The sequence below is a fragment of the Babylonia areolata genome, chromosome 4, assembly GCF_041734735.1.
Source record: "Babylonia areolata isolate BAREFJ2019XMU chromosome 4, ASM4173473v1, whole genome shotgun sequence".
In the NCBI taxonomy this organism is placed as follows: domain Eukaryota; kingdom Metazoa; phylum Mollusca; class Gastropoda; order Neogastropoda; family Buccinidae; genus Babylonia; species Babylonia areolata.
In genome coordinates, this window is record NC_134879.1 from 45,051,920 (window position 1) to 45,073,969 (window position 22,050).

General features: G+C 39.2%; 1 protein-coding gene and 1 pseudogene across 2 annotated transcripts in view; one reads left to right on the forward strand and one right to left on the reverse strand.

Moving 5' to 3' along the window:
- The window catches only part of LOC143281221 (galectin-9-like), a 32,273-nt pseudogene extending 30,961 nt beyond the window's left edge, over positions 1 to 1,312 (forward strand). The window contains exons 13-14 of the transcript XR_013055108.1: positions 236 to 377; positions 1,247 to 1,312. The product of XR_013055108.1 is annotated as a galectin-9-like (transcript). The remainder of the gene's footprint in view (positions 1 to 235; positions 378 to 1,246) is intronic.
- A 157-nt stretch (positions 1,313 to 1,469) lies between these two features.
- Positions 1,470 to 20,627, reverse strand: LOC143281222 (serine/threonine-protein phosphatase PP1-beta catalytic subunit). Its single transcript, XM_076586308.1, has 8 exons — positions 20,544 to 20,627; positions 20,159 to 20,290; positions 16,625 to 16,855; positions 13,198 to 13,302; positions 12,476 to 12,547; positions 10,106 to 10,257; positions 8,729 to 8,863; positions 1,470 to 7,478 (listed from the first exon to the last, which is right to left on the reverse strand). The coding sequence occupies exons 1-8, from the start codon at positions 20,593 to 20,595 to the stop codon at positions 7,374 to 7,376; spliced, it is 984 nt and encodes a 327-aa protein (XP_076442423.1). The 5' UTR covers positions 20,596 to 20,627; the 3' UTR covers positions 1,470 to 7,373.
- Between the last annotated feature and the right edge of the window lie 1,423 nt (positions 20,628 to 22,050).

Consider the following 22,050-nt stretch of genomic DNA (forward strand, 5'->3'; position numbering starts at 1 on the left):
CCGTTCTGAATGCAGATGATACATGAAAGAAATCTTATGTGTTTTGTTGAATTTGTGTCAGACAAAAAAGTTTAACACAGACGAGCAAAACTATCATGGACAACTATCAAACTAACATATGCACAGGACAGGAATCAGACCCCTATAGGAGTCTGTACTGGTGGGTCTTGGCAAAATATTTGTAATTCAACACCAGTTTACAGCAGTTAAAAACAACAGAACTTTTCCTCCACAGGTGTTTGTGAACCGCCGTCGTTACATCGACTACAACTTCCGGATGAGCCCAGACCGCATTTGTCACATCTACCTCAGTGGTGGATGTGACTACTTTGAGCCAGAGTTCTTCTAGGTCTGGCACCACCATCTTTCATGCTAGAGTGAGTATGGAATAGTAATAATGATGACAATAATTATATGAAAAAATTATGAAAAAAAAAGTATTTATGTAGCACTCATTCTTGAACGGAGGCAAGTGATTTCAGTCATTCACATGCTTGCACAGCTCTGATTTGGAGAGGATGAAAGATAAAACTATGTCCGTTTCTGACACAGTGAGTTAAACCTATCATTGCAAACATGCTTTGCTATACTGTATCATAATTATGCTGAGAACGCTTCCATGAAAAATAATATTGATTTGAATTGAATATCCCCCAAGCTGTTGAAGATAAAACCAGAGAGAGAGAGAGAGAGAGAGAGAGAGAAATGCTCATACTTGCCGAATATAGGCTTCTAAAGATTTTTTTTTTTTTTTAATAACTATCAACTCTCTCAGAAATGTCTTTGTATGATGCAGCTTACATACAACACACACACTTAGAGAGAGAGAGAGAGAGAGAGAGAGAGAGAGAGAGAGAGAGAGGTCACAGTGCAACTCGGCCCAGCACCCAGTCGCACACACATGCACCATTCCAGGTAGACCAAGGGAGGTAATTCTTTTCTACTGGCAGACCCCTTTTCTGCTGAGCTGTAAGAAATAGTATGTGTGCACTGTACTTGGATGTACAGCATACATCAACACAGCACTAGCAGCTGTGTGTCCACAGTGGTGTTAGACATGAAAAACTGAAGATTTGATTTGGATATTTAGATCAGAGTGGTTCAAACTGAAAATCAATAACAACAACAAAACCCCAGAATTTGTTACGATTGTGGAATTATGATATACATTCATGTTTGCAGTTCTTGTAGTGGTGCTTTCCAGGAAAAAAATTCAAATTTTAACTTCCATTTCCTTTTTTTTCAGATTCCAAAAAGAAATGCTGTGCCTTTGCCAGACTGATTTTGAAAAAAAGCTTCCATCCCCCCCCCCCCTCCCCCCCAAAAAAGGACTTTATATATCCCAATGCAGCTTTTCATGTGCTTGTGCTTTGTTTCGGCTGCTGATCTGGCAACAGGGAACACCATATTATGCTCACTCTACTGACGGGACCTGTTATATCCAATTTTATTTTACATTATATTTTCCCAAAAGTCTTGTTTTTGAAAAATAAAAGTTTGTTGCTGCAGTAAAAGCTATTAAATCCAATATGGATTTGTGCTATTGTTAAGTAAATACATGTATGCTTTATTACAGTTGTAAAGCTGTATGTATTAGTATTAAGAGAAACAGTATATGAGAAGGATTTGCATCACACACTTAACAGTAGTCAATATCACTGCCATATTGAAAATAAACTGAGCATAACTTTATCCCCAATAACATTATGTAAACTGTAGCCAAAGTGAACAGCAGTTTTTCACTTGAGTTTCAGTTAATTCAAACAAAATAAAAAATAAATTGGTGAGCAGTATAGATCTTCGTCTCCTTCAGTGTCATTCAGAAAAGTGAATACCCATTCCCCAAACTCTAAGCAATTTGTATAACCTTGCAGTTATAACCCCTCCAGCTTTTAATATCATCAATACTTTCCATATGAAAGAGCAGGGCAGTATCTATTGACAGCAAAATCTCCATGACTTACCAAAAGCCCCTCACTAAATGATCAGACCTGGATATTAAAGTACATTCCATCCAAGTATTCAATGCCGAGTCTTGTATTAACAAAAACTGTGACAAATTGCCAGACTGGTGATGATGTAGATCATTCCTGTGAATTATTTTACACTGGCTTTAAATAGTCTTGGTATATAAAATTTATGATTATTTCTTTTACTGTGTTTGATACAGAAAAAAAAGTGATTAGTGCAATAGAACCTTTGTTGAACTGAAAATGTATACCTGGAAATGAAAAAGCTGCTAGAATATACTGCTCACAAACTATGAAATATGTTTGTGTGAGTCTGCATGCATGCGTCTGTGTGAGAGAGACAGCAAGTGATAGAGAACATTCCTCCTGTTCCTTTTCTCAACCCACAAACTACATAATGTCTAATTTCACGCATAATATTCAACCAAACTCACAACAAAACGTTTCATAACTTCTTTAATCATTACTGTCATGTGTGGCTGATTTACAACCAACCTTAGTGTGTGCGCATGTTTTGTACATTTTTATTTTATAGATCCAATGAAATGTTGAACAGCAGTCTTTTTATTTTTTTTGCAAATTGTACACACAAAAAAGTAAGGCAGCTTACTTCTGTCATCTGTACAGTTTTTTTCATCATAGACATGTCTTGTTTGTTGCTGTTGCTGACAGCATCATCAATGTGTAGGAGAACATGGGATAAAGAGAAGGAAAACATTAATCAAACAAGTCAATTCACAATTATCTTCATGAACATTTTACAATGCCAACCGCTCTTAATGGGGTGGTCAATAAACATGCACAGCAAAATGCAAAATGTACTGAACTCTGAAAGTAAAAAAGCCTGCTTGAAAAAGCCATTCAAGTACGAGTACAAGTCCATTGATAATGTTGGTCTGTGGGATGGTGTCAAACCAAGTTTAACAACCAAATAACTGAATCTGAAGATCACGTTGTTAGATTCTGGGGTCCTTGCTGTGGATGCTGTTCCCGTTCACTCTATATCTGAACTTTCTGTTGCTGAACGACCAGTACAGTCCATACTAAACCTTGATACACAATATCTTAGCTTGCTTTTAAGTGTCAGTCTAAAGAAATAATTTTGTTGTCTGTTTGAACTATGATATGATGGGTGCAACAGCCAAGTGGTCAAGATCCTGGTTTCAAATCCCCATTACAGTGCCTAGTGGGCTAAGGGTGGAAATTTTTTCCCATCTTCCAGGTCAACAGATGAGCAGACCTGTTTGTTCTTGAACCTCCTTTATGAGTATATTATGCATGCTCAAGATCAAATGTGCAGGCTAAAAATTCTGTAATCCATGTCAGCTCTCGGAGGGTTATGAAAACAAAAACATATCCAGCATGCACACCCTTGAAAACAGACATGCATGTAACAGCAGCCTACTTGTACACGTATACAAGTCAATGTGGGAGCAGCAGTCCAAGAACACACTGGATGTAGAAACAATGATCTTTTCCTTCAGAATTCTGAACCCACTGTTTGTATTGCAGTTTCTGGTCAAGGCTGAAAGACTGAGATATGAACAGGACCCTATCCCCAAATTCTATGTCTGTTTCTGTTGGTCTCCAACATTATCACATTGTCTTCTGGTGAGAAGTTTCAAAAACCATGCATTTAAAGTAAAGTTATCCCAAAGTAACAAACACTTAAAACTTATGCTCCATTGAAAGCCAGCCAGTTAAATCAGCATACCACAGTCAGTCAGGCCAGATGTGCTTTGTGTTTAACATGGGTAACATTTAAAGTCATACTGATAGATAAGGTACACAATCAGATCTTGTAAAATTACATTCACCATGTTAGTTACACACACAGAAGGAAACAAACAAGCAAACAGGTCATATGACCTAAATTACTCTGCATCCTGTAAAGATAAAAAAGGCAGTTTATCACATAATAAAGACAAATGACAAGGACAAAAAAAATGCTCAGCTGCTGATTATTATGTGACATTCTTGACAAAGTTTTATTGCTTTCCAACATAATTTTGTAATAACACAAGATGGGGAAAAAAACAGTAGTAAATATGGGTACACATGAAACTTTTCTTTTACATTGTGCACGAAGGAACAAAAGCCACTCCATCAAAAGCAGGCACAATGGGCTCAGACCCTCTCCAGATTACCAAACTTGTTTGGGTTTTTTCCCTTAAAAAACAAAACATAACAAAAAATGTCTTTATACCTGGATTAACATTTGATTTCACAGTACCATATTTTAAGTCATTTGTGTCATATATATATATTTTTTTTTACATTCTTTAAGTAATAAAGAAGGAGCAGCGGCCAAATTATACTGAAATAAATAAACGCTTACTACCTCTGGATCATCATCAATGGATGCGCTCTGAAGGAAGATAAATTCTCTGGCTACCCAATTCCCCAAACATACATGTGATCAAGTACTGAACACTACGGGACAAAAGATGCTGTATCCAACAAACACACACGCAAAAAAGAAAGGCCAACTAAAGACAGGATGCCTATGACGCACACACCAGAGCTATAAACCTAAGGGTACAAAAGGACATCTGGCTGACAAGTCGCACAGAATAGCTTTATAACAAACACACACAAAAATTCTAGCCAGTGTATTTGTTCAGTGCAAGAATGTCTACATACATGTTTCTGGAATCCTACTGCAGATGAGATTTGTCTTTTCTTTTTTCTTTTTTAAACCACTTCCTTGGGATCTCAATTCAAAAACATTCCTGGCATTCAAATCTATAACCGACAATGTCAACCAATCATACTCAGCTCCTTCTTGTTTCTTGAGATCTTTACAGACCTAATTTAACATCAAGAACATGTTGGTTTTGATATGAATGTTCAATGTTCAAACACGCCCATTATTTGAGCATTTTTGCTCCCCATGCCTCTCTTGTAGCCGTTCAAAAACCTATGCAAGAAACATTTTCCAACACTTGTTTTTCAATGAAACACCTGAACATCATAAGAACAGTATCTGAACCTTCATGGCCTCCTACATTCGAACCACACTGTTATGTCCCTTCATCAAAAAAAAAAAGGAAAAACAAAACAAAACAGAAAAACGCATCAAACTTGAAATACCCTATCCAGATGTACATCACCATCACCACTGAAGACTTCAGGCCAACTGTTCATATGTACACCTTAGATATCAGCCTTGATTCTTTAAAGCAAGATCTCTATATATACATGAATTAAAAAAAGAAAAAGGGCTGAAATGATGGGGGAAAAAACCACCATCCCAAAACAAAAGCAGAGTGTGTACTCTGCAGCATAGTCCAGTCACACCCCCAGCCACACACACACACACACACACACACACACGGGAAGCAAAGCCGACAGCAGTGTGGCCAAAAACACCAAGCAGTCTTCTTATGGTGAAATCAGCATGGAAAAAAAAGAAAAAAAAAAAAGAAAAGAAAAAGACAGTGCATAATGATAATATCGACGTAATTCCACCACAAGACAACACATACACAAGAGTTCATCACAGGAGGCATTAAAAAAGAAAAGAAGAAAAAAAAGAAGCAAGAACATCATCTGACCCCATCTGCAGCATCAAAATGGCTTCCACATGAATTGTTTAAACAACCAATGAAATAAATACACAGTATATACAAAAGTAAAAAACATATAAAGCCTTTTGCAGGGGGAAAAAAATTGCAACGAGTGAAAAGTCAATGAATTCATAAGGAAACACAACACATACAAAAACATATGTTGTTTCTCAGCAACTGAGTGTGAACTGGCACATAAAGAACAGATCTGACAGCAATGGGTGAAGAAAACACACACACACACACACACACACACAAAGAGTCAGTCAGGAAGATAAGTGATGAGAGAAATGTTTAACTTTCACTCAGGCCAAGCAACACACACAAAAACGATCAAGCCTACATTTTCATGACAACCTTCTGACCAACGTAACTCACCTAACAAATGGAAGGACAGGATACACACAACACACAAAGTTAGGAAACATGCACATGAGTCATCAAAAAATGAAACACCTCACTTTTTTTTCTTCTTCCTTTTTTCTAAGCTCATCCATTTGTTTCTTAGTCCTTTTTTTTTTTTTTTTTATTCCTCCATGGTGGGATCTGTGCTTGATACATAAGTAACAACAAAATATCCAAATTGTTCTCCATCTTGGTTGCCTGCCACATACGAACAAACACATACGACGTAAATTTCTGTGGCGGTTGCATGCGGTTTTGTCTGCCAGTCAAATCAAGCAACATGGGGCAATTTTCAAAGGGAAATAATGTTAAAACTTTCTTTAATTTACTGCTAGGTGTGAGTTGTGCCCAGTTAGTACTGCTGTCTGTCAACTGGTTACATTTCTATTATCATTTTCAATGAACGAGGGCGGGAGGGAGGGACAGGGAACTGCCATACATCATTTAAATTTTTAAAAGTTTTTAGGATAAACCTACCCCCCCCCCCCAAAAAAAAAACCCAAACCACCTCAGTGATTTGCTGTGAATGTAAATTTCCAGAATTTCTCAAATATCCACCACACCCCACCCCTCCTCACCTAATCACCCAACCCCCTCCTTCCTCCTTTTTCTTGCAACACCCCTCTTAAAAATGTCATGCACATTAAACCCAGACAGACAGCATAAAATGTTCATGGATCAAAGCATCAGATGACACCAAGAATAAAGAACAAAGAGAACATTTATTGTGATAAATCTCTAGCTAAAAAAACAACCCCCCCAAAAAACCATGGTCCCTAAAGAATGGGCAAACTTTGCACTAATTCTAACAGAGAAAAGCAGGATGAGGCAAGCAAACACAATGCAGCAGAAAAATAACCCCCACACACCACTCACAATATCTTTAAAAAAAATTATAAAAAAGGGGGAAAAAAACCCACACATGTATGGTAAAAATTAAATGCTTTATCCATTAATCTTCATTGTGCATGAAAGCATATTAAAAGTGATAAACATATAACCACAGAACAGAAGATGAACATGCTTGTTCAATTTTTTTTTTAACCTTTTTTTCTCCAGACAGAAAAATGAGAAAAAAACACACCCCAAAACAGCAACAAAAAAACCAAAACAACAACAACAAATGAAAGAATTTCAAAGAGGCTCATGATGAACATCAAATTGGTTGTTCTTTTTTCTTCCCTGCAACAGAAAATGACTGGGGAAAAAACAAAAAACAAAAGCACCAACTCCCCACCCCAACACCCAAAAAACAACAGACAGAAAAAGTTCACATAGACTCAAAGAGGAAGACGAGCAGAGATGGCTCAATGAATGGAACACAAGACATGATGCTAAGAACCCCCCTCCCGCTTCCCCACCCCCACCCCTCCCAAAGCATGAGAGCAAGCGTTAAGGACTGGATGGCCTTGTCCTGTCCTGTGACAGATCATTTCTTCTTTGGAGGGCCGCCCCCTCGGGGAGGGGTGATGGGGCGCCCTGAGTTCAATCCTCCGTACTGGTACTTGGCTTTCTTCTCTGAGGGCTTCAGGATCTGTCGACACCAAACAATCTGACCACGTTCTGAGATCAGTCTTCAGCTAATGGCATTGTTTTGTTTGTTTGTATGTAGAAGGTGTGTATGTTATCTTTTTCTTCTGCGCATTAACTGCGTTTAAGGATATGCATAATTTATTTTTTCCTTATTATTTTCATTACAAATCATTGGTGTAGTGTCTACAGAAAGGTTGTTTCCCTTTGCTACATCTTCACCCATAAACCTGGACAATGATGATTACAAGGTATGCCTGCCTTTGTTCATGTGTAGCAAATGCAGATTTGATCATGTGCAGCATCAGGGAGACTCTCTGAAGGAAGTCTGGAACCCATAGCAGTATGACAAAAGAGTTCTAGGGACTCTTGAGAGTTTTTACTTTTCAGACGCCCTTCTGCACCATGATCAAATCAACTCTTCTTAGAGTGACATTTGGTTTGAACGGCATTTTATTTGAAAAAGTTTCAATACAAAATTAATACCATTAATCCAACAGGACAACAAGAGAGTCTTTCAGTAAGTCCTGCTGCAATGTACATAGACAGATGCTAAATATGTGAAATATGCCTCCACAGGTTGAAATTTATACCTTCTAGCATGAATTATAAACAAAAGAAAAAAACGAACAACAAAGCTGACAAGAAAAAGAAAAGGAGACCATGTACTGGAGAAGAGAAAATGGAACATCAGCGCAAAAAAGAAACGGACCTTTGTATGTACAAAGGTGTTTACAGGGACAGTATTCACTGTATTGAACGGAGCAGACTTTGAATGATAAGATGACATACAATAACAAGATAATAATTTGCTTAATCATGACATAAATATCACCAAGAACAGTGGGTGGTGGTGGTAGGATTTACTGTGTTCAACTGAGCACAAACTTCGAATGATAAGGTGACGTATACAATCATAAAGGAAATTTTCTTCCTAAAATTACATTTAAGTAACATATTTACCATGACCCACTAGTGCAGACTCCAGCAGGGGTCTGATTCCTGTCCTGTGCAAACTACTACCCGCCTATGTGGAGAAAACGAAAGTAACTATGGCCGATAATTTCAGAAAGTAGGTTACTTCCCCTATGCACCCCTGACAGCGCCCTTTTTTTCCGGCAGCCATCTTGACTCCTGCTCCTGTGCTTTGTATACGGCTAAGTTTTCATAAGGTAATATTTTGTGCAATCATGGCATAAATAACACCAAGAACACTAGGCGGTAGGGGAAAGGGGTTGCAGGGGTGGCCCATACCTGAAAGGAACACATAAGGGTCTCATCCACAGACATCATGCCCCCGGCATTGTCAAACTCCCCACAGTAGTTGGGGGCTGAGAACAAGGTCACCAGCTGACGCTTGGCAAAGAACTCGTACCCGTCTTCTACAACCTGAAAACGAAAAAAGGGCACTCAAAGCTTGGAAGAATGTTACAAATCATCCAGGGTTTTTACTGCAAACTGAAATATAACAAAAAAGCACTTTGGAAAAAACATTACAAATTATCCATGATTTACTACAACCACGAAAAGGCAGTTAGTATTCCGAAAAAACACACTGCATACTGTTTAATTTTTACAACAACCTGTAAGCATAAAAAGGCAGTGACATTTTGGAAAACAAAAAAAAAAAAAAATGACACATTATCCTTGGTTTTACTACAACCTGAAAACATAAAAATGCACTTACATTTGGAAAAGCATTATCAAATCCAGGTATTCAATTAAAACCAGCATTTTTTTACTTCAGTAAATAGCTAGCTCTAATACTACCTGAGTATTAAATATAATAATAATAATAATAATAATAAAAAGAAAAGAAAAAAAGAAAGAAAAAGGTGACCATTGCCTGGTGATTTCTCACAATGATAATCCTAGATATGGAGAGAATAATTACACCTCACATACCATCCAGCATTTTTAGCACAGCATTTTTATTGTTGTCTGTTATTATTGGTTCAGAAAGGTTCAGCTATAGACCTTTACACTAAACACTTTGCTTTTGTACTGAACATCACAGAAAAACAGTTAACTATTACATCAACAGTCATTTTCACTTTCACACACACAGAAATCTGTCATGACAAAAACACATTCTGATTTTCACAAGTATTTTATCTCATACTCGTTAATATCAGACAATGCCAAAAGGAATATAGTCTTAGTGTACATATGTATGTGTTTTGTGTGTGTGTGTGTGTGTGTCTGAGTGTTTACAATTCAGTCTGCATATTTGTATGTACTGTCTATTGACAAAGTGAAAGTCAAACGCCTTATTTTCCATAAACATGCTTGCCTACAAATTTTTACCTTTTCTCCTTTTTGATGACTTGGAACACATAAACCATTTGTTTCAGTGAAAGCCATGTACATCAAAAACACAAATACCATTTCCCTTGCCATTTCACATTTCAACTGGCCATTTCGGAGATGTATGGTTGTGGCTCTGAAGAGACTACACCCTCATACTTCCCTCACTGCTATAACTTCTATCTAATCTTGTTACTTGATTTCCCTTCCTCAAGACCGAAACTTGAAAACCTCCAAACAAGTACCTCACAAACCTTTTGTTACACACACAAATATGTAAAACAATTAATCATTCAATAACTAAAATTAAAAAAAACCTCTCACTTGGTGGGCCCTGGTGATGAGATCCAGGTCATGGCGGTTGAGGAACTTGCTGACCACATCAGCCCCGAAGGTAAAGGACACACCACGGTCGTTCTCCCCCCACCCTTGGACGTCCTTGTCAGGGTCCGACCACAGCAAGTCGCACAACAACCCTGAACACACAAGTCGCACAACAACCCTGATCACACAACAACCCTGAACACACAAGTTGCACAAAACCCTGATCACACAAGTCGCACAACAACCCTGATCACACAACACCCCTGATCGCACAAGTCGCAAGTCGCACAACAACCCTGAACACACAAGTCGCACAACAACCCTGATCACACAAGTCGCACAACAACCCTGATCACACAAAAACCCTGAACACACAAGTCGCACAAAACCCTGATCACACAAGTCGCACAACAACCCTGATCACACAACACCCCTGATCACACAAGTCGCACAACACCCCTGAACACACAAGTTGCACAACACCCCTGAACACACAAGCTGCACAACAACTCTGATCACACAACATCCCTGAACACACAAGTCGCACAACACCCCTGAACACACAAGTCGCACAACAACCCTGATCACACAACATCCCTGAACACACAAGTCGCACAACACCCCTGAACACACAAGTCACACAACAACCCTGATCACAAAACAACACTGATCACACAAGTCGCACAACAACCCTGATCACAAAACAACCCTGAACACACAAGTCACACAACAACCCTGATCACAAAACAACACTGATCACACAAGTCGCACAACAACCCTGATCACACAACAACACTGAACACAAGTCGCACAACAACCCCTATCACACAACATCCCTGAACACACAAGTCGCACAACAACCCTGATCACAAAACAACACTGAACACACAAGTCGCACAACAACCCTGATCACAAAACAACCCTGAACACACAAGTCGCACAACAACCCTGATCACAAAACACTGAACACACAAGTCGCACAACAACCCTGATCACAAAACAACCCTGAACACACAAGTCGCACAACAACCCTGATCACAAAACAACACTGAACACACAAGTCGCACAACCACCCTGATCACAAAACACTGAACACACAAGTCGCACAACAACCCTGATCACACAACAACCCTGAACACACAAGTCACACAACCCTGATCACACAACAACCCTGAACACACAAGTCACACAACAACCCTGAACACAAGTCACACAACAATCCTGAACACACAAGTTACACATTCTTCCTCAGTCATAGAAATCATATACCTGTGATCGAACAACTTACAGCTCATGCTCAGGTGGAGAAAAAACAAAACAAAAACAAACATACATTGTCACAGATCGCCTCACAAAAGCACCTGTTGAACCACATTCTTCTGTATACTCATTATGCTGTGCACACTACACAGCCAGTCCCAGAAGCCATTTTCATGCACAGAAGTAATTTGGTTGGATCAAACACACACAGATGCACAGCACACCATCAACCATGACTTGTTGCACTGAGGATCCATTCTGTCTGTCAGACAATACAATACTGCACTGAGCTAGCGTTTTACGTTGACAGGCCAAACATGTCTGCCCATGACAGTGCAAAGTCAAGCCTTGTTTTCTCCACCTCCCCCCCCCCCCCAAACCCTCCCCTGCACCACCCCCATTATATAACTGCTAACCCCCCACCCTCCCAAGTCTTCTCACTGTGGTGTTCAATCCCCTTTCCTTTCTTTCTGCTCTCATTCTCCCTTCCTTCCTCACATTTAAACCTCCTAACTGCTGACCCTTGGTGCAATGAGATCAGTGTGGCACCAGTCAGAAGTGCACTTACTACTTTTTCTCTGCTGATCAATGATGTCATTGATTTGGCTGATCAGAAGCAATGCAATCCCAGGAAGTGCAGTTACTACTTTTTCTGTACTGATCAATGACATAACAGATTTGGCTGATCAGAAGCAATACAATCCCAGCAAGAAAATGCCTAACTAAAGATTGGTGACTAACATCTGACCTGTATGCTCAGTCTTATCTTAGTGAGGTGACAGCCCTTCACTGACGACCATACCTGTCAGCAGCTGTCAAGAGGTATATCTCTCTTTCTCTCTTAACATACACACACACACACACACACCAATGTATTCAATGCACAAGTCTGTCGCTTAATTAACACACTGTGACACAATGAACAATCTACCTGTGTACCCATTGCACCCGGCCAAATTGATCATAACCCACTGTGATTATCAGTGTGATCAGTGTATGTGTGGTGTTATCCTGCTGCACTGAAATAGCGTGTTGTGTATATAATGGAACTGTTGACAATGATAAAGCATCAATAAGTTTTTCGAAAGACCAAATCGTTAAATTTCTTACCTGTGTCTGGAACATCTGTTGGTCTCATGATTCGTCGAATCTGCTCCATGGACTGCAAGTCAGGCGACAATCCTGAGATGCAGAAAGGTAAACCAGATAACTAAAACATAAGGCCAAAATCACATACATAACTTTGTGTGTGTTGTGTATGGTGTGTGTGTGTGTCACACGTGTGTGGCATGGTGTGGTGTGGTGCCATGCATGCTTGCATGAATGCACAGGCATGTTTAGCTACATACTTTACCAGCTGAAGTCCTTATCAGCATTTGAACAAACTTAAGGAAGATGAATGATTCTGACTCAAATTTTGAGGAAAACTACTCAAAAAGCAGACATCTTCTTGCCACATATCCAAGCATTACTTCAAAAGTCTGAACATTTAACAAGCTCACACATATAGTCAAATATGACCAAATACAAACACCATTCTGGTGCGCCTGTTTAGAATTTAACAGTGCAAGATTGGTAAGGTTTCAAATTTTCTCCATCCACAATTTCTTTTCTTCTTTTTACACAATATCTTTTCTGGGTTTATTTGTTGTTTTTTGGGGGGGGGTTTTTGCAAAGAACATCTCAACTACTCGTAACTTCCTTTTTTTCTTATTCAAATGAAGCAACTGATCTTTAAACGCTTTACCAAGAACTCTAAACACAAACAGTATGCAAGCCATTAAAAAAAACACACAAAAAAACCCTCCCAAAACGAACTAAAACACACAAACCTCCATGGCAACAGAAAATTTTCTCATCAATGATGGCAGCTATAGGTAGACAGTTGAAACAATCAGTGAATGTCTTCCACAACTTGACGTTGAATCTTCTCTTACCTGCAAGACATCAATACAGAATTTTAAAACATGGGGAGAATTTTAAAATGTATACTGTATTCTGTCAATCAAATAATAATAATAGTACATTTGTATAGAACTTAAACACAACATATGGGGGAAAATTCTAAAATGTTTAATGTACTCTAATAAGAATGATGCATTTACACAGCGTTTTCGAACCTATCAAAATATGCAAACAAGAGAGGCAAGGCCTTCAAGACTCACTTGTGATACACTTAAAAAAAAAAAAAATCTAATCGTTAAAATGTGTTCTGTATTTGTTATTATAAAGCTTTGCGTTTAAAAAGAAAAAAGAAAAAAAGAAAGTCCTACCCAGATTCGAACCCCGTGTGTTCAGGTGAGAAGAAACTGCCTTATCAATTACACTATCGTGGCTCCTAAACTGACGTTCTAAAATTTAACATTTGAACATAATTTTTTAAAGGGCGATAAATCAATTGCGGTATTCGCAGTGAGAACGCTGATTAAATCATATTATTCTGGTTATCTTGAGCATTCAAAAAATCTTTAAGGGCAATAAAAAATTCTTTTTAATGGCTATCGCCGCAATCACACTGCAACATTTAGCCGTTTTCACTAGATCTAGATAGATGTACAAGTTTAGTTACACCCGCCAGGAATGTAGTACAACATGGTCGATTCAATTTCTCTTTTATATTCATTCTAGTTTTATAGTTTTAAAGCTGATATGAAAATTTAGTATTTTGTTAAACTAATAACATGTAGAGCCAAGTACAAGCACTTCTAAACATCGTAAGAAGTGAAAAGGACTCCATTTTGAGAAAAGTCAAGACTGAAAATTTTTGTTTCATCGTGATCAATTCAAGGGCATTAACTCACATGGTTTACAATTTTTAACTGTGAATTCCGACTGATTCTGTGGATACTTTTACGGCAGTTTAGGGCATAATCCAGTAAGTGATGAGGCGTTCACAAATCTTTCTCTGCATAAATATTTAATGGTCTCCTTCTCCAACTTTCCATCACATGTTATCGTGCATTGTCCATTGAATATAGGGTTGAACGGGCAGGTCAACAACTTGAAAGAAAATGGCGTCGTTCTCGTTCGTGAAGAATATGAGCACGCGCTTTGATTGTGTATAAATATGTGTACGCAACTGATTTTTGCCTATGACCTTCAGGGCTCAGCCAACAGATCTGTAAAGTCCACTCGTCGTATTGATTTTAGTATTTTCCGAAAAAGACCACTTGGGCAAATGAACATAGTGAAAGCCCTGTACACTGAGAGTAAAACACACAAGCTTTTTATGTATTGAGTATAATTTCAAAATGTAATGTTTAAGATGAGAAAGATCAGTTTAAAGCAAATTAAGTCCTCTAGCATTAATTACAGAGTAATTTCCCTTTTTTACTATCTGCACCAAAACGTTTGCAAAATAAATAAAACTTCCATGCTTAGCAAAAGAAGTTCCTGTTTGAACAAAAAATGATAATAATGACTGCTCTTGTTGTGTCAGAATATCAGATCAAAGTGCAAAGTTTAGAGAATACAAAAAAATATAAATATAACAGTAAATGCAGTTTGCATATAATTAGGCTTCATTTTATTTTTTTTTGGTGCCCATCCCAGAGGTGCAATATTGTTTTAAACAAGACGACTGGAAAGAACTGAATTTTTGCTATTTTTATGCCTAATTTGGTGTCAACTGACAAAGTATTTGCAGAGAAAATGTCTGTTAAAGTTTACCACGGACACACAGACAGACAACCAAACACCAGGTTAAAACATACTCACTTTGTTTACACAAGTGAGTCAAAAAATTAAATTCAAACAAATATGCACAAACGCGCAGACAATGTGTGCACATAAACGTGTGGAAAAACAGATGTGCATGTTGCAAGTACAGATGAGATATCAAATGGAATGCCTTAAATTGTGCAGTGACTACTTGAAAAGTAATGTTTTAAAGTTTAACTCTCTCCAGACGACGGAATGCGTGAGCATTCCTACATAAGATATATTCGGATTTGGACGATGGAATGGATTAGCATTTTCCAAAAATAAAAATCCATCACGTGCTGTACACGTGATTTGGTGATTAGCCAAGCAGAGTGCGCTATTCTGGGTCACTCCATAACAGAATGGTATGACTGGCCAGCCTGTCATGTGTGGCCTGTCTCTTACACACATTGACAAAGTCACTGACCGGTCGCCTGCTCACACATCCTGTTAGCAAAGTGGCGTCTGAAGCCGGGAGTTCTCAAAATGTTGCGGAGTGAATAAGGCAGCGACGGCAACTTTTTAGTGTTGCTGAAGTATTTGAAATGCTACAAACTGAAGGGTCGGACACCGAAGAGGTGGATGATGACGAAGAAGAAAGTGAATTAAGTGCAGAAAGTGAACATGGGTATGGTGATTAGGGGTGAAAAATTGGCATAAATTTCTACATAATGGCAAAACTATAAAAATAAGATGAGAAGTTTAATTTTTTTTTTAATATGTAATACCCCAACACGCAATAAACCAGTTCTGAAAGTTTCATTTTCTTACTCTGTATTTTGTATTTTTGTCTTTTTGTTTTTTTTGCCAAACCCTTACAAACGGGCCGTCTGTGGTGGAAAGGAAGGGAGAAAACTTGCCGTCCCGAGTGAGTAAATGATGTGAGTATGGGACTACAGTAAAATGAACTGAAAAAGGCATTTAATCCCATGTTTGTAAAGCTATCATCAAAACAGTCATACCTTTACCAAGTGAAGGCAAAGACAGGGGAAGCAAACAGGAAACTAGCAAAGTCAAGAACTTTCACAAAGACACTGACAGGTAACAAAACTACATAAACTACTACTTGGCTGTAATCAGTAAAGCTGAGCGCCTAAGCATGCCAGTGGGAGACAATTATGCTGGTCAGCTAACACTTGCACAAACTGCACAATGTCTCAGTAACATTGATCACAGCAGAAATGCTTGATGTTAGACACTAGCAGATAGCTCTAAAAGGTAAATAAATCCACATATTTTTACAATAATATTAACAACACAAAAAAAAGGTGTTATCTCAACCTTTAACCCCACACCACCCCCTCCCCACACACCCCTCTTTCCTCAGGACTCTTTCATACAGGCAAGGGACAAAGCACAGAGAGAGAGAGAGAGAGACAGAGAGTTCTAAAGAAGAAGACTATGTGCCTGAGCTGCATACCTGACACTTGCTGGGAGCACATGCGTTCTCTCCAAGTGCAAAAGCTAAAGAAAAACAATATGAATGATTCTGAGGACAACTTACTCCCAACCCCACACTTCTGCAGTCTCCCCTCCCACCCCAACCCTCCTACTCACACTCGTCATAGAAGCCGTAGATGCGGTTGATGCTGGCACACTCATGGTTGCCACGCAGGAGGAAGAAGTTCTCTGGGTACTTGATCTTGTAGGCCAGCAGCAGACAGATGGTCTCCAGGGACTGCTTGCCCCGGTCCACGTAGTCCCCCAGAAACAGGTAGTTTGACTCTGGGGGGAAGCCCCCGTACTCAAACAGACGCAGTAGATCTGTGTACTGGCCGTGAATGTCACCTGAAAACACAAGGTTGAGTTAAGCGACTGCATATGCAGAATCAAACTTCAAAGTGCAATATCAAATGTGTAGTGTTAATGTCCGTGGCTTTGAACACATTTATAATTTTATATTTACTATTTCTCTGCTCTACAAAGTTTTAAAGTAATTATGTGTAATGCTTTCATATTCAAGAATGTCTTTTGTGTTGTATGTTTATAGTATACTTTATTGCTGCTTTCTTTATTAAGTCTTGTATAATGTTTGTGTGTTAGCTGTCCTTCCTTGTTTGGCAACATTTGGTGTAGTCTCTCTTAGTGAGATAATGAAAATGTTGTTATTTAATCTTATGTTATCCCCTATACAGTGCATAAATACAGGAACAACTGAACTCCACAATGATGAACAATGGAACAGCTGTGTTATCTGGTGTATAGCTTCCTGGCCACCTAACAGTAATAGTGATAGTTCCCTGTGAAGGACTGGCACTGAGACTGCTGCAGACAAGGTGGATGTGGCTGTGAATACAGGACTTGAGTGACATGAGAATAATGCCAAAGAATATTGTGCAGATGATGGGGCAGCAAGACAAAACATCCCCCCCACCTTTATTTTATTTTATTTTTTTTAAAGAGAGAGAGAGAGAGAGACTGAGAGATAGAGAGAGTGAGAAAGAGAGAGAGAGAGAGAGAGAGAGAGAGAGAGAGAGAGAGAGAGAGAGAGAGAATAAGTGTTATCAGGGATACATGCATCAAGAATGGAACCCATGTTACAGAGATAAACAGATAATCAATATTTACCATAAAAGGAAAATAACCAACAACTCAAAAACAAAATAAACAAACAAAAAAAGTAACCAACACTATTTTCTCAATGGTTAGAATACCATAGGATTAAGTCTGCTCTAGCCTACTGGATGTGATGAAGGCTGAAAGTGAAAGCTCCATTAAACTTAAAGAATAAGTAGAAAAAAATCCTGCAAAGATCGTACATTTTTCTCCTGGAGCTAATGTGACAGTACCATTATTTTTCCTTGTCACAAAAAGCCATTACCAACAACAGCACAAAAAAGAAGACCACAAGTACAAGAGAAGGTTCTCTTTTGTACTGCTTAAAGTCATAAAAAAAAAAAATAAAAAAAAGTCAATGTAAAGTGTAAAGATCCAATAGTCACAGGGGCAATGAAGCCAAATCCATTGTCAAGGGCTTGACATAGGAAAGCAGGGCCACTGCTAATAGCCATCCCCAACCTAAGTCAGGTACCTGGGTGGAGCATGAAAATTCAGGGTAAAACGCCATGCCAAAATAGGACTTCAAACTCTGAGCACTGGTGACCACTGAATCAGATACCTAACTTAACTGATTCTGCCATGGCGTCTCCCAACAATCTGAGATTCATAAAAAATACCTTCATCTTACTTCCACCCACTAATACTGGACAATAGAATCAGTATCAGTATCAGTAGCTCAAGGAGGCATCACTGCATTCGGACAAATCCATATACACTACACCACATCTGCCAAGCAGATGCCTGACCAGCAGCGTAACCCAACGCGCTTAGTGAGGCCTTAAGAAAAAAAAATAATAAAAAAAAAAAGAAAAAAAGAAAATAGACAAAATAAAATTAAAATTAAAATGTTATGGAAAGCGAGAATAGTTTATTTCTAAGCCATTGACAGTACAGGTTATTCAACACATCGCCACAAACATTATGTGCAGAACTTGTGTTTCATCAGAAACAAATACTCATCTTTACCTTTATTCTGTATTCCCCTCCACCCCCCCAAACCCCCACACACACCCATCCAAAAAAAGAAAACAAAATCTAAGTTTTAACATAACCAGCCTTACGACATCATATGAATAAATATATGCACAGTTCCCAAGTAACCAGGAACCAAACACCACCACAAAGATATTTCATGAACTGCACACTTCACACCACTTAAAACCCAGTTTACCCCCTCTCAGCCCCAACTTCAACTCCTCATTCAGCTACCCAAACATTCAATAACACATCCTGTTCCTGAAAGTGCTGCATGTGCATGCATGCATGTGTGTGTGTGTGTGTGTGCTTGTGTGTCACTGAGAGTGTGTGTGTGTGTGTGTGTGTGTGTGTGTGTGTGTGATTGCATGTGTGTGTCTGTGTATGTTTTCACCCGCCTGTGGATGCATGATGACACTGAAACATTCTATACAGAAAAATATAATACCAAACAAAATAAAAGCATACTTTTAATTACTATCTGAATTTAACAATGTTAACATTACCATTAGTCTAAGTCCATTAAAAAAACACTGAATAAATAAAATTTCTTTGATTTTTAATTCAGTGGATAATATGTACGCCTCTAAATGATAATGTATGCATCTGTTCAACATTCTCAAAGTATTCTATTTTAAAACTAACCACCTTGTCATTCTTCAGTGCCACTCTCTAAGTTCATGCCAGTCACACTTTTCTAAACAATGACTAGATCTATCACCAATGGAGGCTTAGCATTCAATCTTCTCCATTCAGCAGTCTATCATTCTGAGCAAATTTTGTCAACACTGTCTACTAAAATAGACATGTATCTGTACCTAGCAAAAGAATGCAATGCACATTCATGCCTATTATTTGCATTGACCAGCTAAGGTGGTCTGAACAAATAGCTTTGATTCTGCTTGAACTAAAATTAATTATAAATATATGTAATCTATCATATATGATTTATGAAGACTGTGAACATCTGCACACAATGTAGAACAGAAATCAATATAAACTGGAACTGAGGAAGTCATATGTATACATATATTTACATGCAGAAATGTTAACAGAATTAAGCTGTATAGGTACTATCTTCAGAATAACTTGTAAACGTAAACAAGTTGGGATTTTTATCATCCAGTCATTCATTTCCTTGTAGTTGTAAGTTGTATGGATACCTCATTACCTGAATCTGTTCATGCTTCATGGGCATGCAGCATCTTGTTTGATTTTTTTTATGCATTATTTCTAAATTTATTTTAGTACTTTTCTTCTTGTTTCAATATGCAATTATTCTTCATGACCCTTTATCTTATTTTTACTGTCCTTTTGATGTTACCACTCGCTATTCGAAGTGTTTCACAAAATTTTATGCCGAAGCTCTTGTAGTCTACCCGGAACCATTTTCCTTTTTAAACTTGATCAAAGCAGAGCCAGAAATGGAGCTGTGCACGAGAAAACTTTGTTTTCCTGTGACATAACATGCAGAATTATCCGTAAACAATGAAACAAAAAAAGGAAATTTAAAAAGTAAAACATTCGATTTCGAAAATCAGTGTCAGTTCCGCTTACCACATATTTTCAGCGGTGCCTCCAACTCCAGAAGAATAGGTTGGCTGAGAAATATTTCTCGTGATTTTAAACAGAGGCCCCGGACCTCCGATTCTGTCATCTGAACAGTTTTCCCTGGTCGACATCCTCTCGCTGCAAGTGGAAATGAGAACATTCTTCAAAACTCTTCATTTCAAAACGAGGAGGAAGAGAGTATTCACTACCAACCGACCAAATAAACTTTGCAAAACATTCATTGAAGTCATGAACCAACATCCCATCTGAGAATGCAAGCAGTGGGTAATTACGACCTTTGTACTTCATCTCCGCAGGCTTGGCACAAAGTAACGAACATTTCTGACGGTACGTAAACTGGTTTCATGCAAATGAAAACTGCCTTACAAACCTTCCAGAAGTCTGCTGATCAGATTATCAACATTTAGTTCGGCGTCCGCCATTTTGCCTCCTCTCTAGTGACGTCAGAGTCTGTGACCAGGGTACATAACTTACTGTCTTAAAACATACCTGAAATATTGTACCTGTTGCAGTCTCAGTAGCTGCAGCAGAAGTACGTTGCAGCTACAAAAGCAATAACAGGAGAAATAGAAATAGATTTTGCTGTTGTATCGACTGCACATAATCATTATCTATATCACTTATCCCGTCACACAGAAATCAGTATTCCAATAAATGTCAAGTGCGTCCGTCACTGAGAAGGCGCACACACATGTCACGGTGTGTGTGTGTGTGTGTGTGTGTGTGTGTGTGTGTGTGTGTGTCTGTGTGTGTCTGTGTGTGTCTGTGTGCGGTGTATGTGTGTGTGTCAGTCTGTGTGTGCGCGCACGTCAGTGTGTGCATGCACTGACGACCAGTGCATCATGCTCATTTAGTAAGTTGTGCCGGTCTGTGCGCGGTGCGCATGAATGCACGCCAGCGTCGTGTGTGTCTGTCAGTGTGTGTGTGTGCGCGCTCGCGCGCGCGCGTGCGTGTGTGTGTGTATGTGTGTGTGTGTGTGCGGTGATCTGCGGCTCTCTCTGTCTCTCTCTTTCTCTCTCTCACTCTTATCAACAATAACAACAACCACAACAACAACAATAATAACGACAATAACAACAACAAAACATCATATCTATATGTCCCAGATGATATCGGTATTGGAGGCCATGGCGTTTATATACAGACCTCCGAACACGAATGAAACCTCACAGATAGTCTTTGCATACTGGGATTCTTCCTGATGATCCAAGGGCGCCAAAAATAGCCTATGAGCAGTGGGGCTTCACGAAGGGGGCGTGGCCAGTTGCAGCTGACCTCAAACTTGACCTCCGATGATGAAAACAGCTTTCGGATTTGGTTCGTTTGAAGCCATCTTACACTCACCCTACCTTTCCCCAAATAACTGGGGCTGTGCCGGTCGGGTGTATTCTACGGTAGCCGGATTGCCCCAGCTGGAGATGCGAACACACCAGTGGACTGCGCCCCATCTCCCCTATCAGTTAACAGAACATCCCTCGGTAGCTCAGCTAAATTGCTCCCAACAGCAACCTCCCACAACACGACAGTTTTCTTCAGCATACTGATGTTGGTCGTTAAGTGGAAGAAGAACAGAGCTTGAACAATTCAAGTTACATATAACGGTGCATCTTGTACTGCGTGTCATTCTTTCACACACACATGTTCCTCAGTCCCCCTCCCTCCTTCCCCGCCGGCACTCCCCTTCCCCCGCCCGCAGCCGCACGCGCGCGCTAGTACATGCACGCACACGCACACACGGCACACACACACTGACATGAACTCAAGCACTGCACTATACACACATGCGCACTGGCACGCACGCACGCACAGACGCACGCGCCAACGTGTGCACGGCACACACACACACACACACACACACACACACACACACACACACA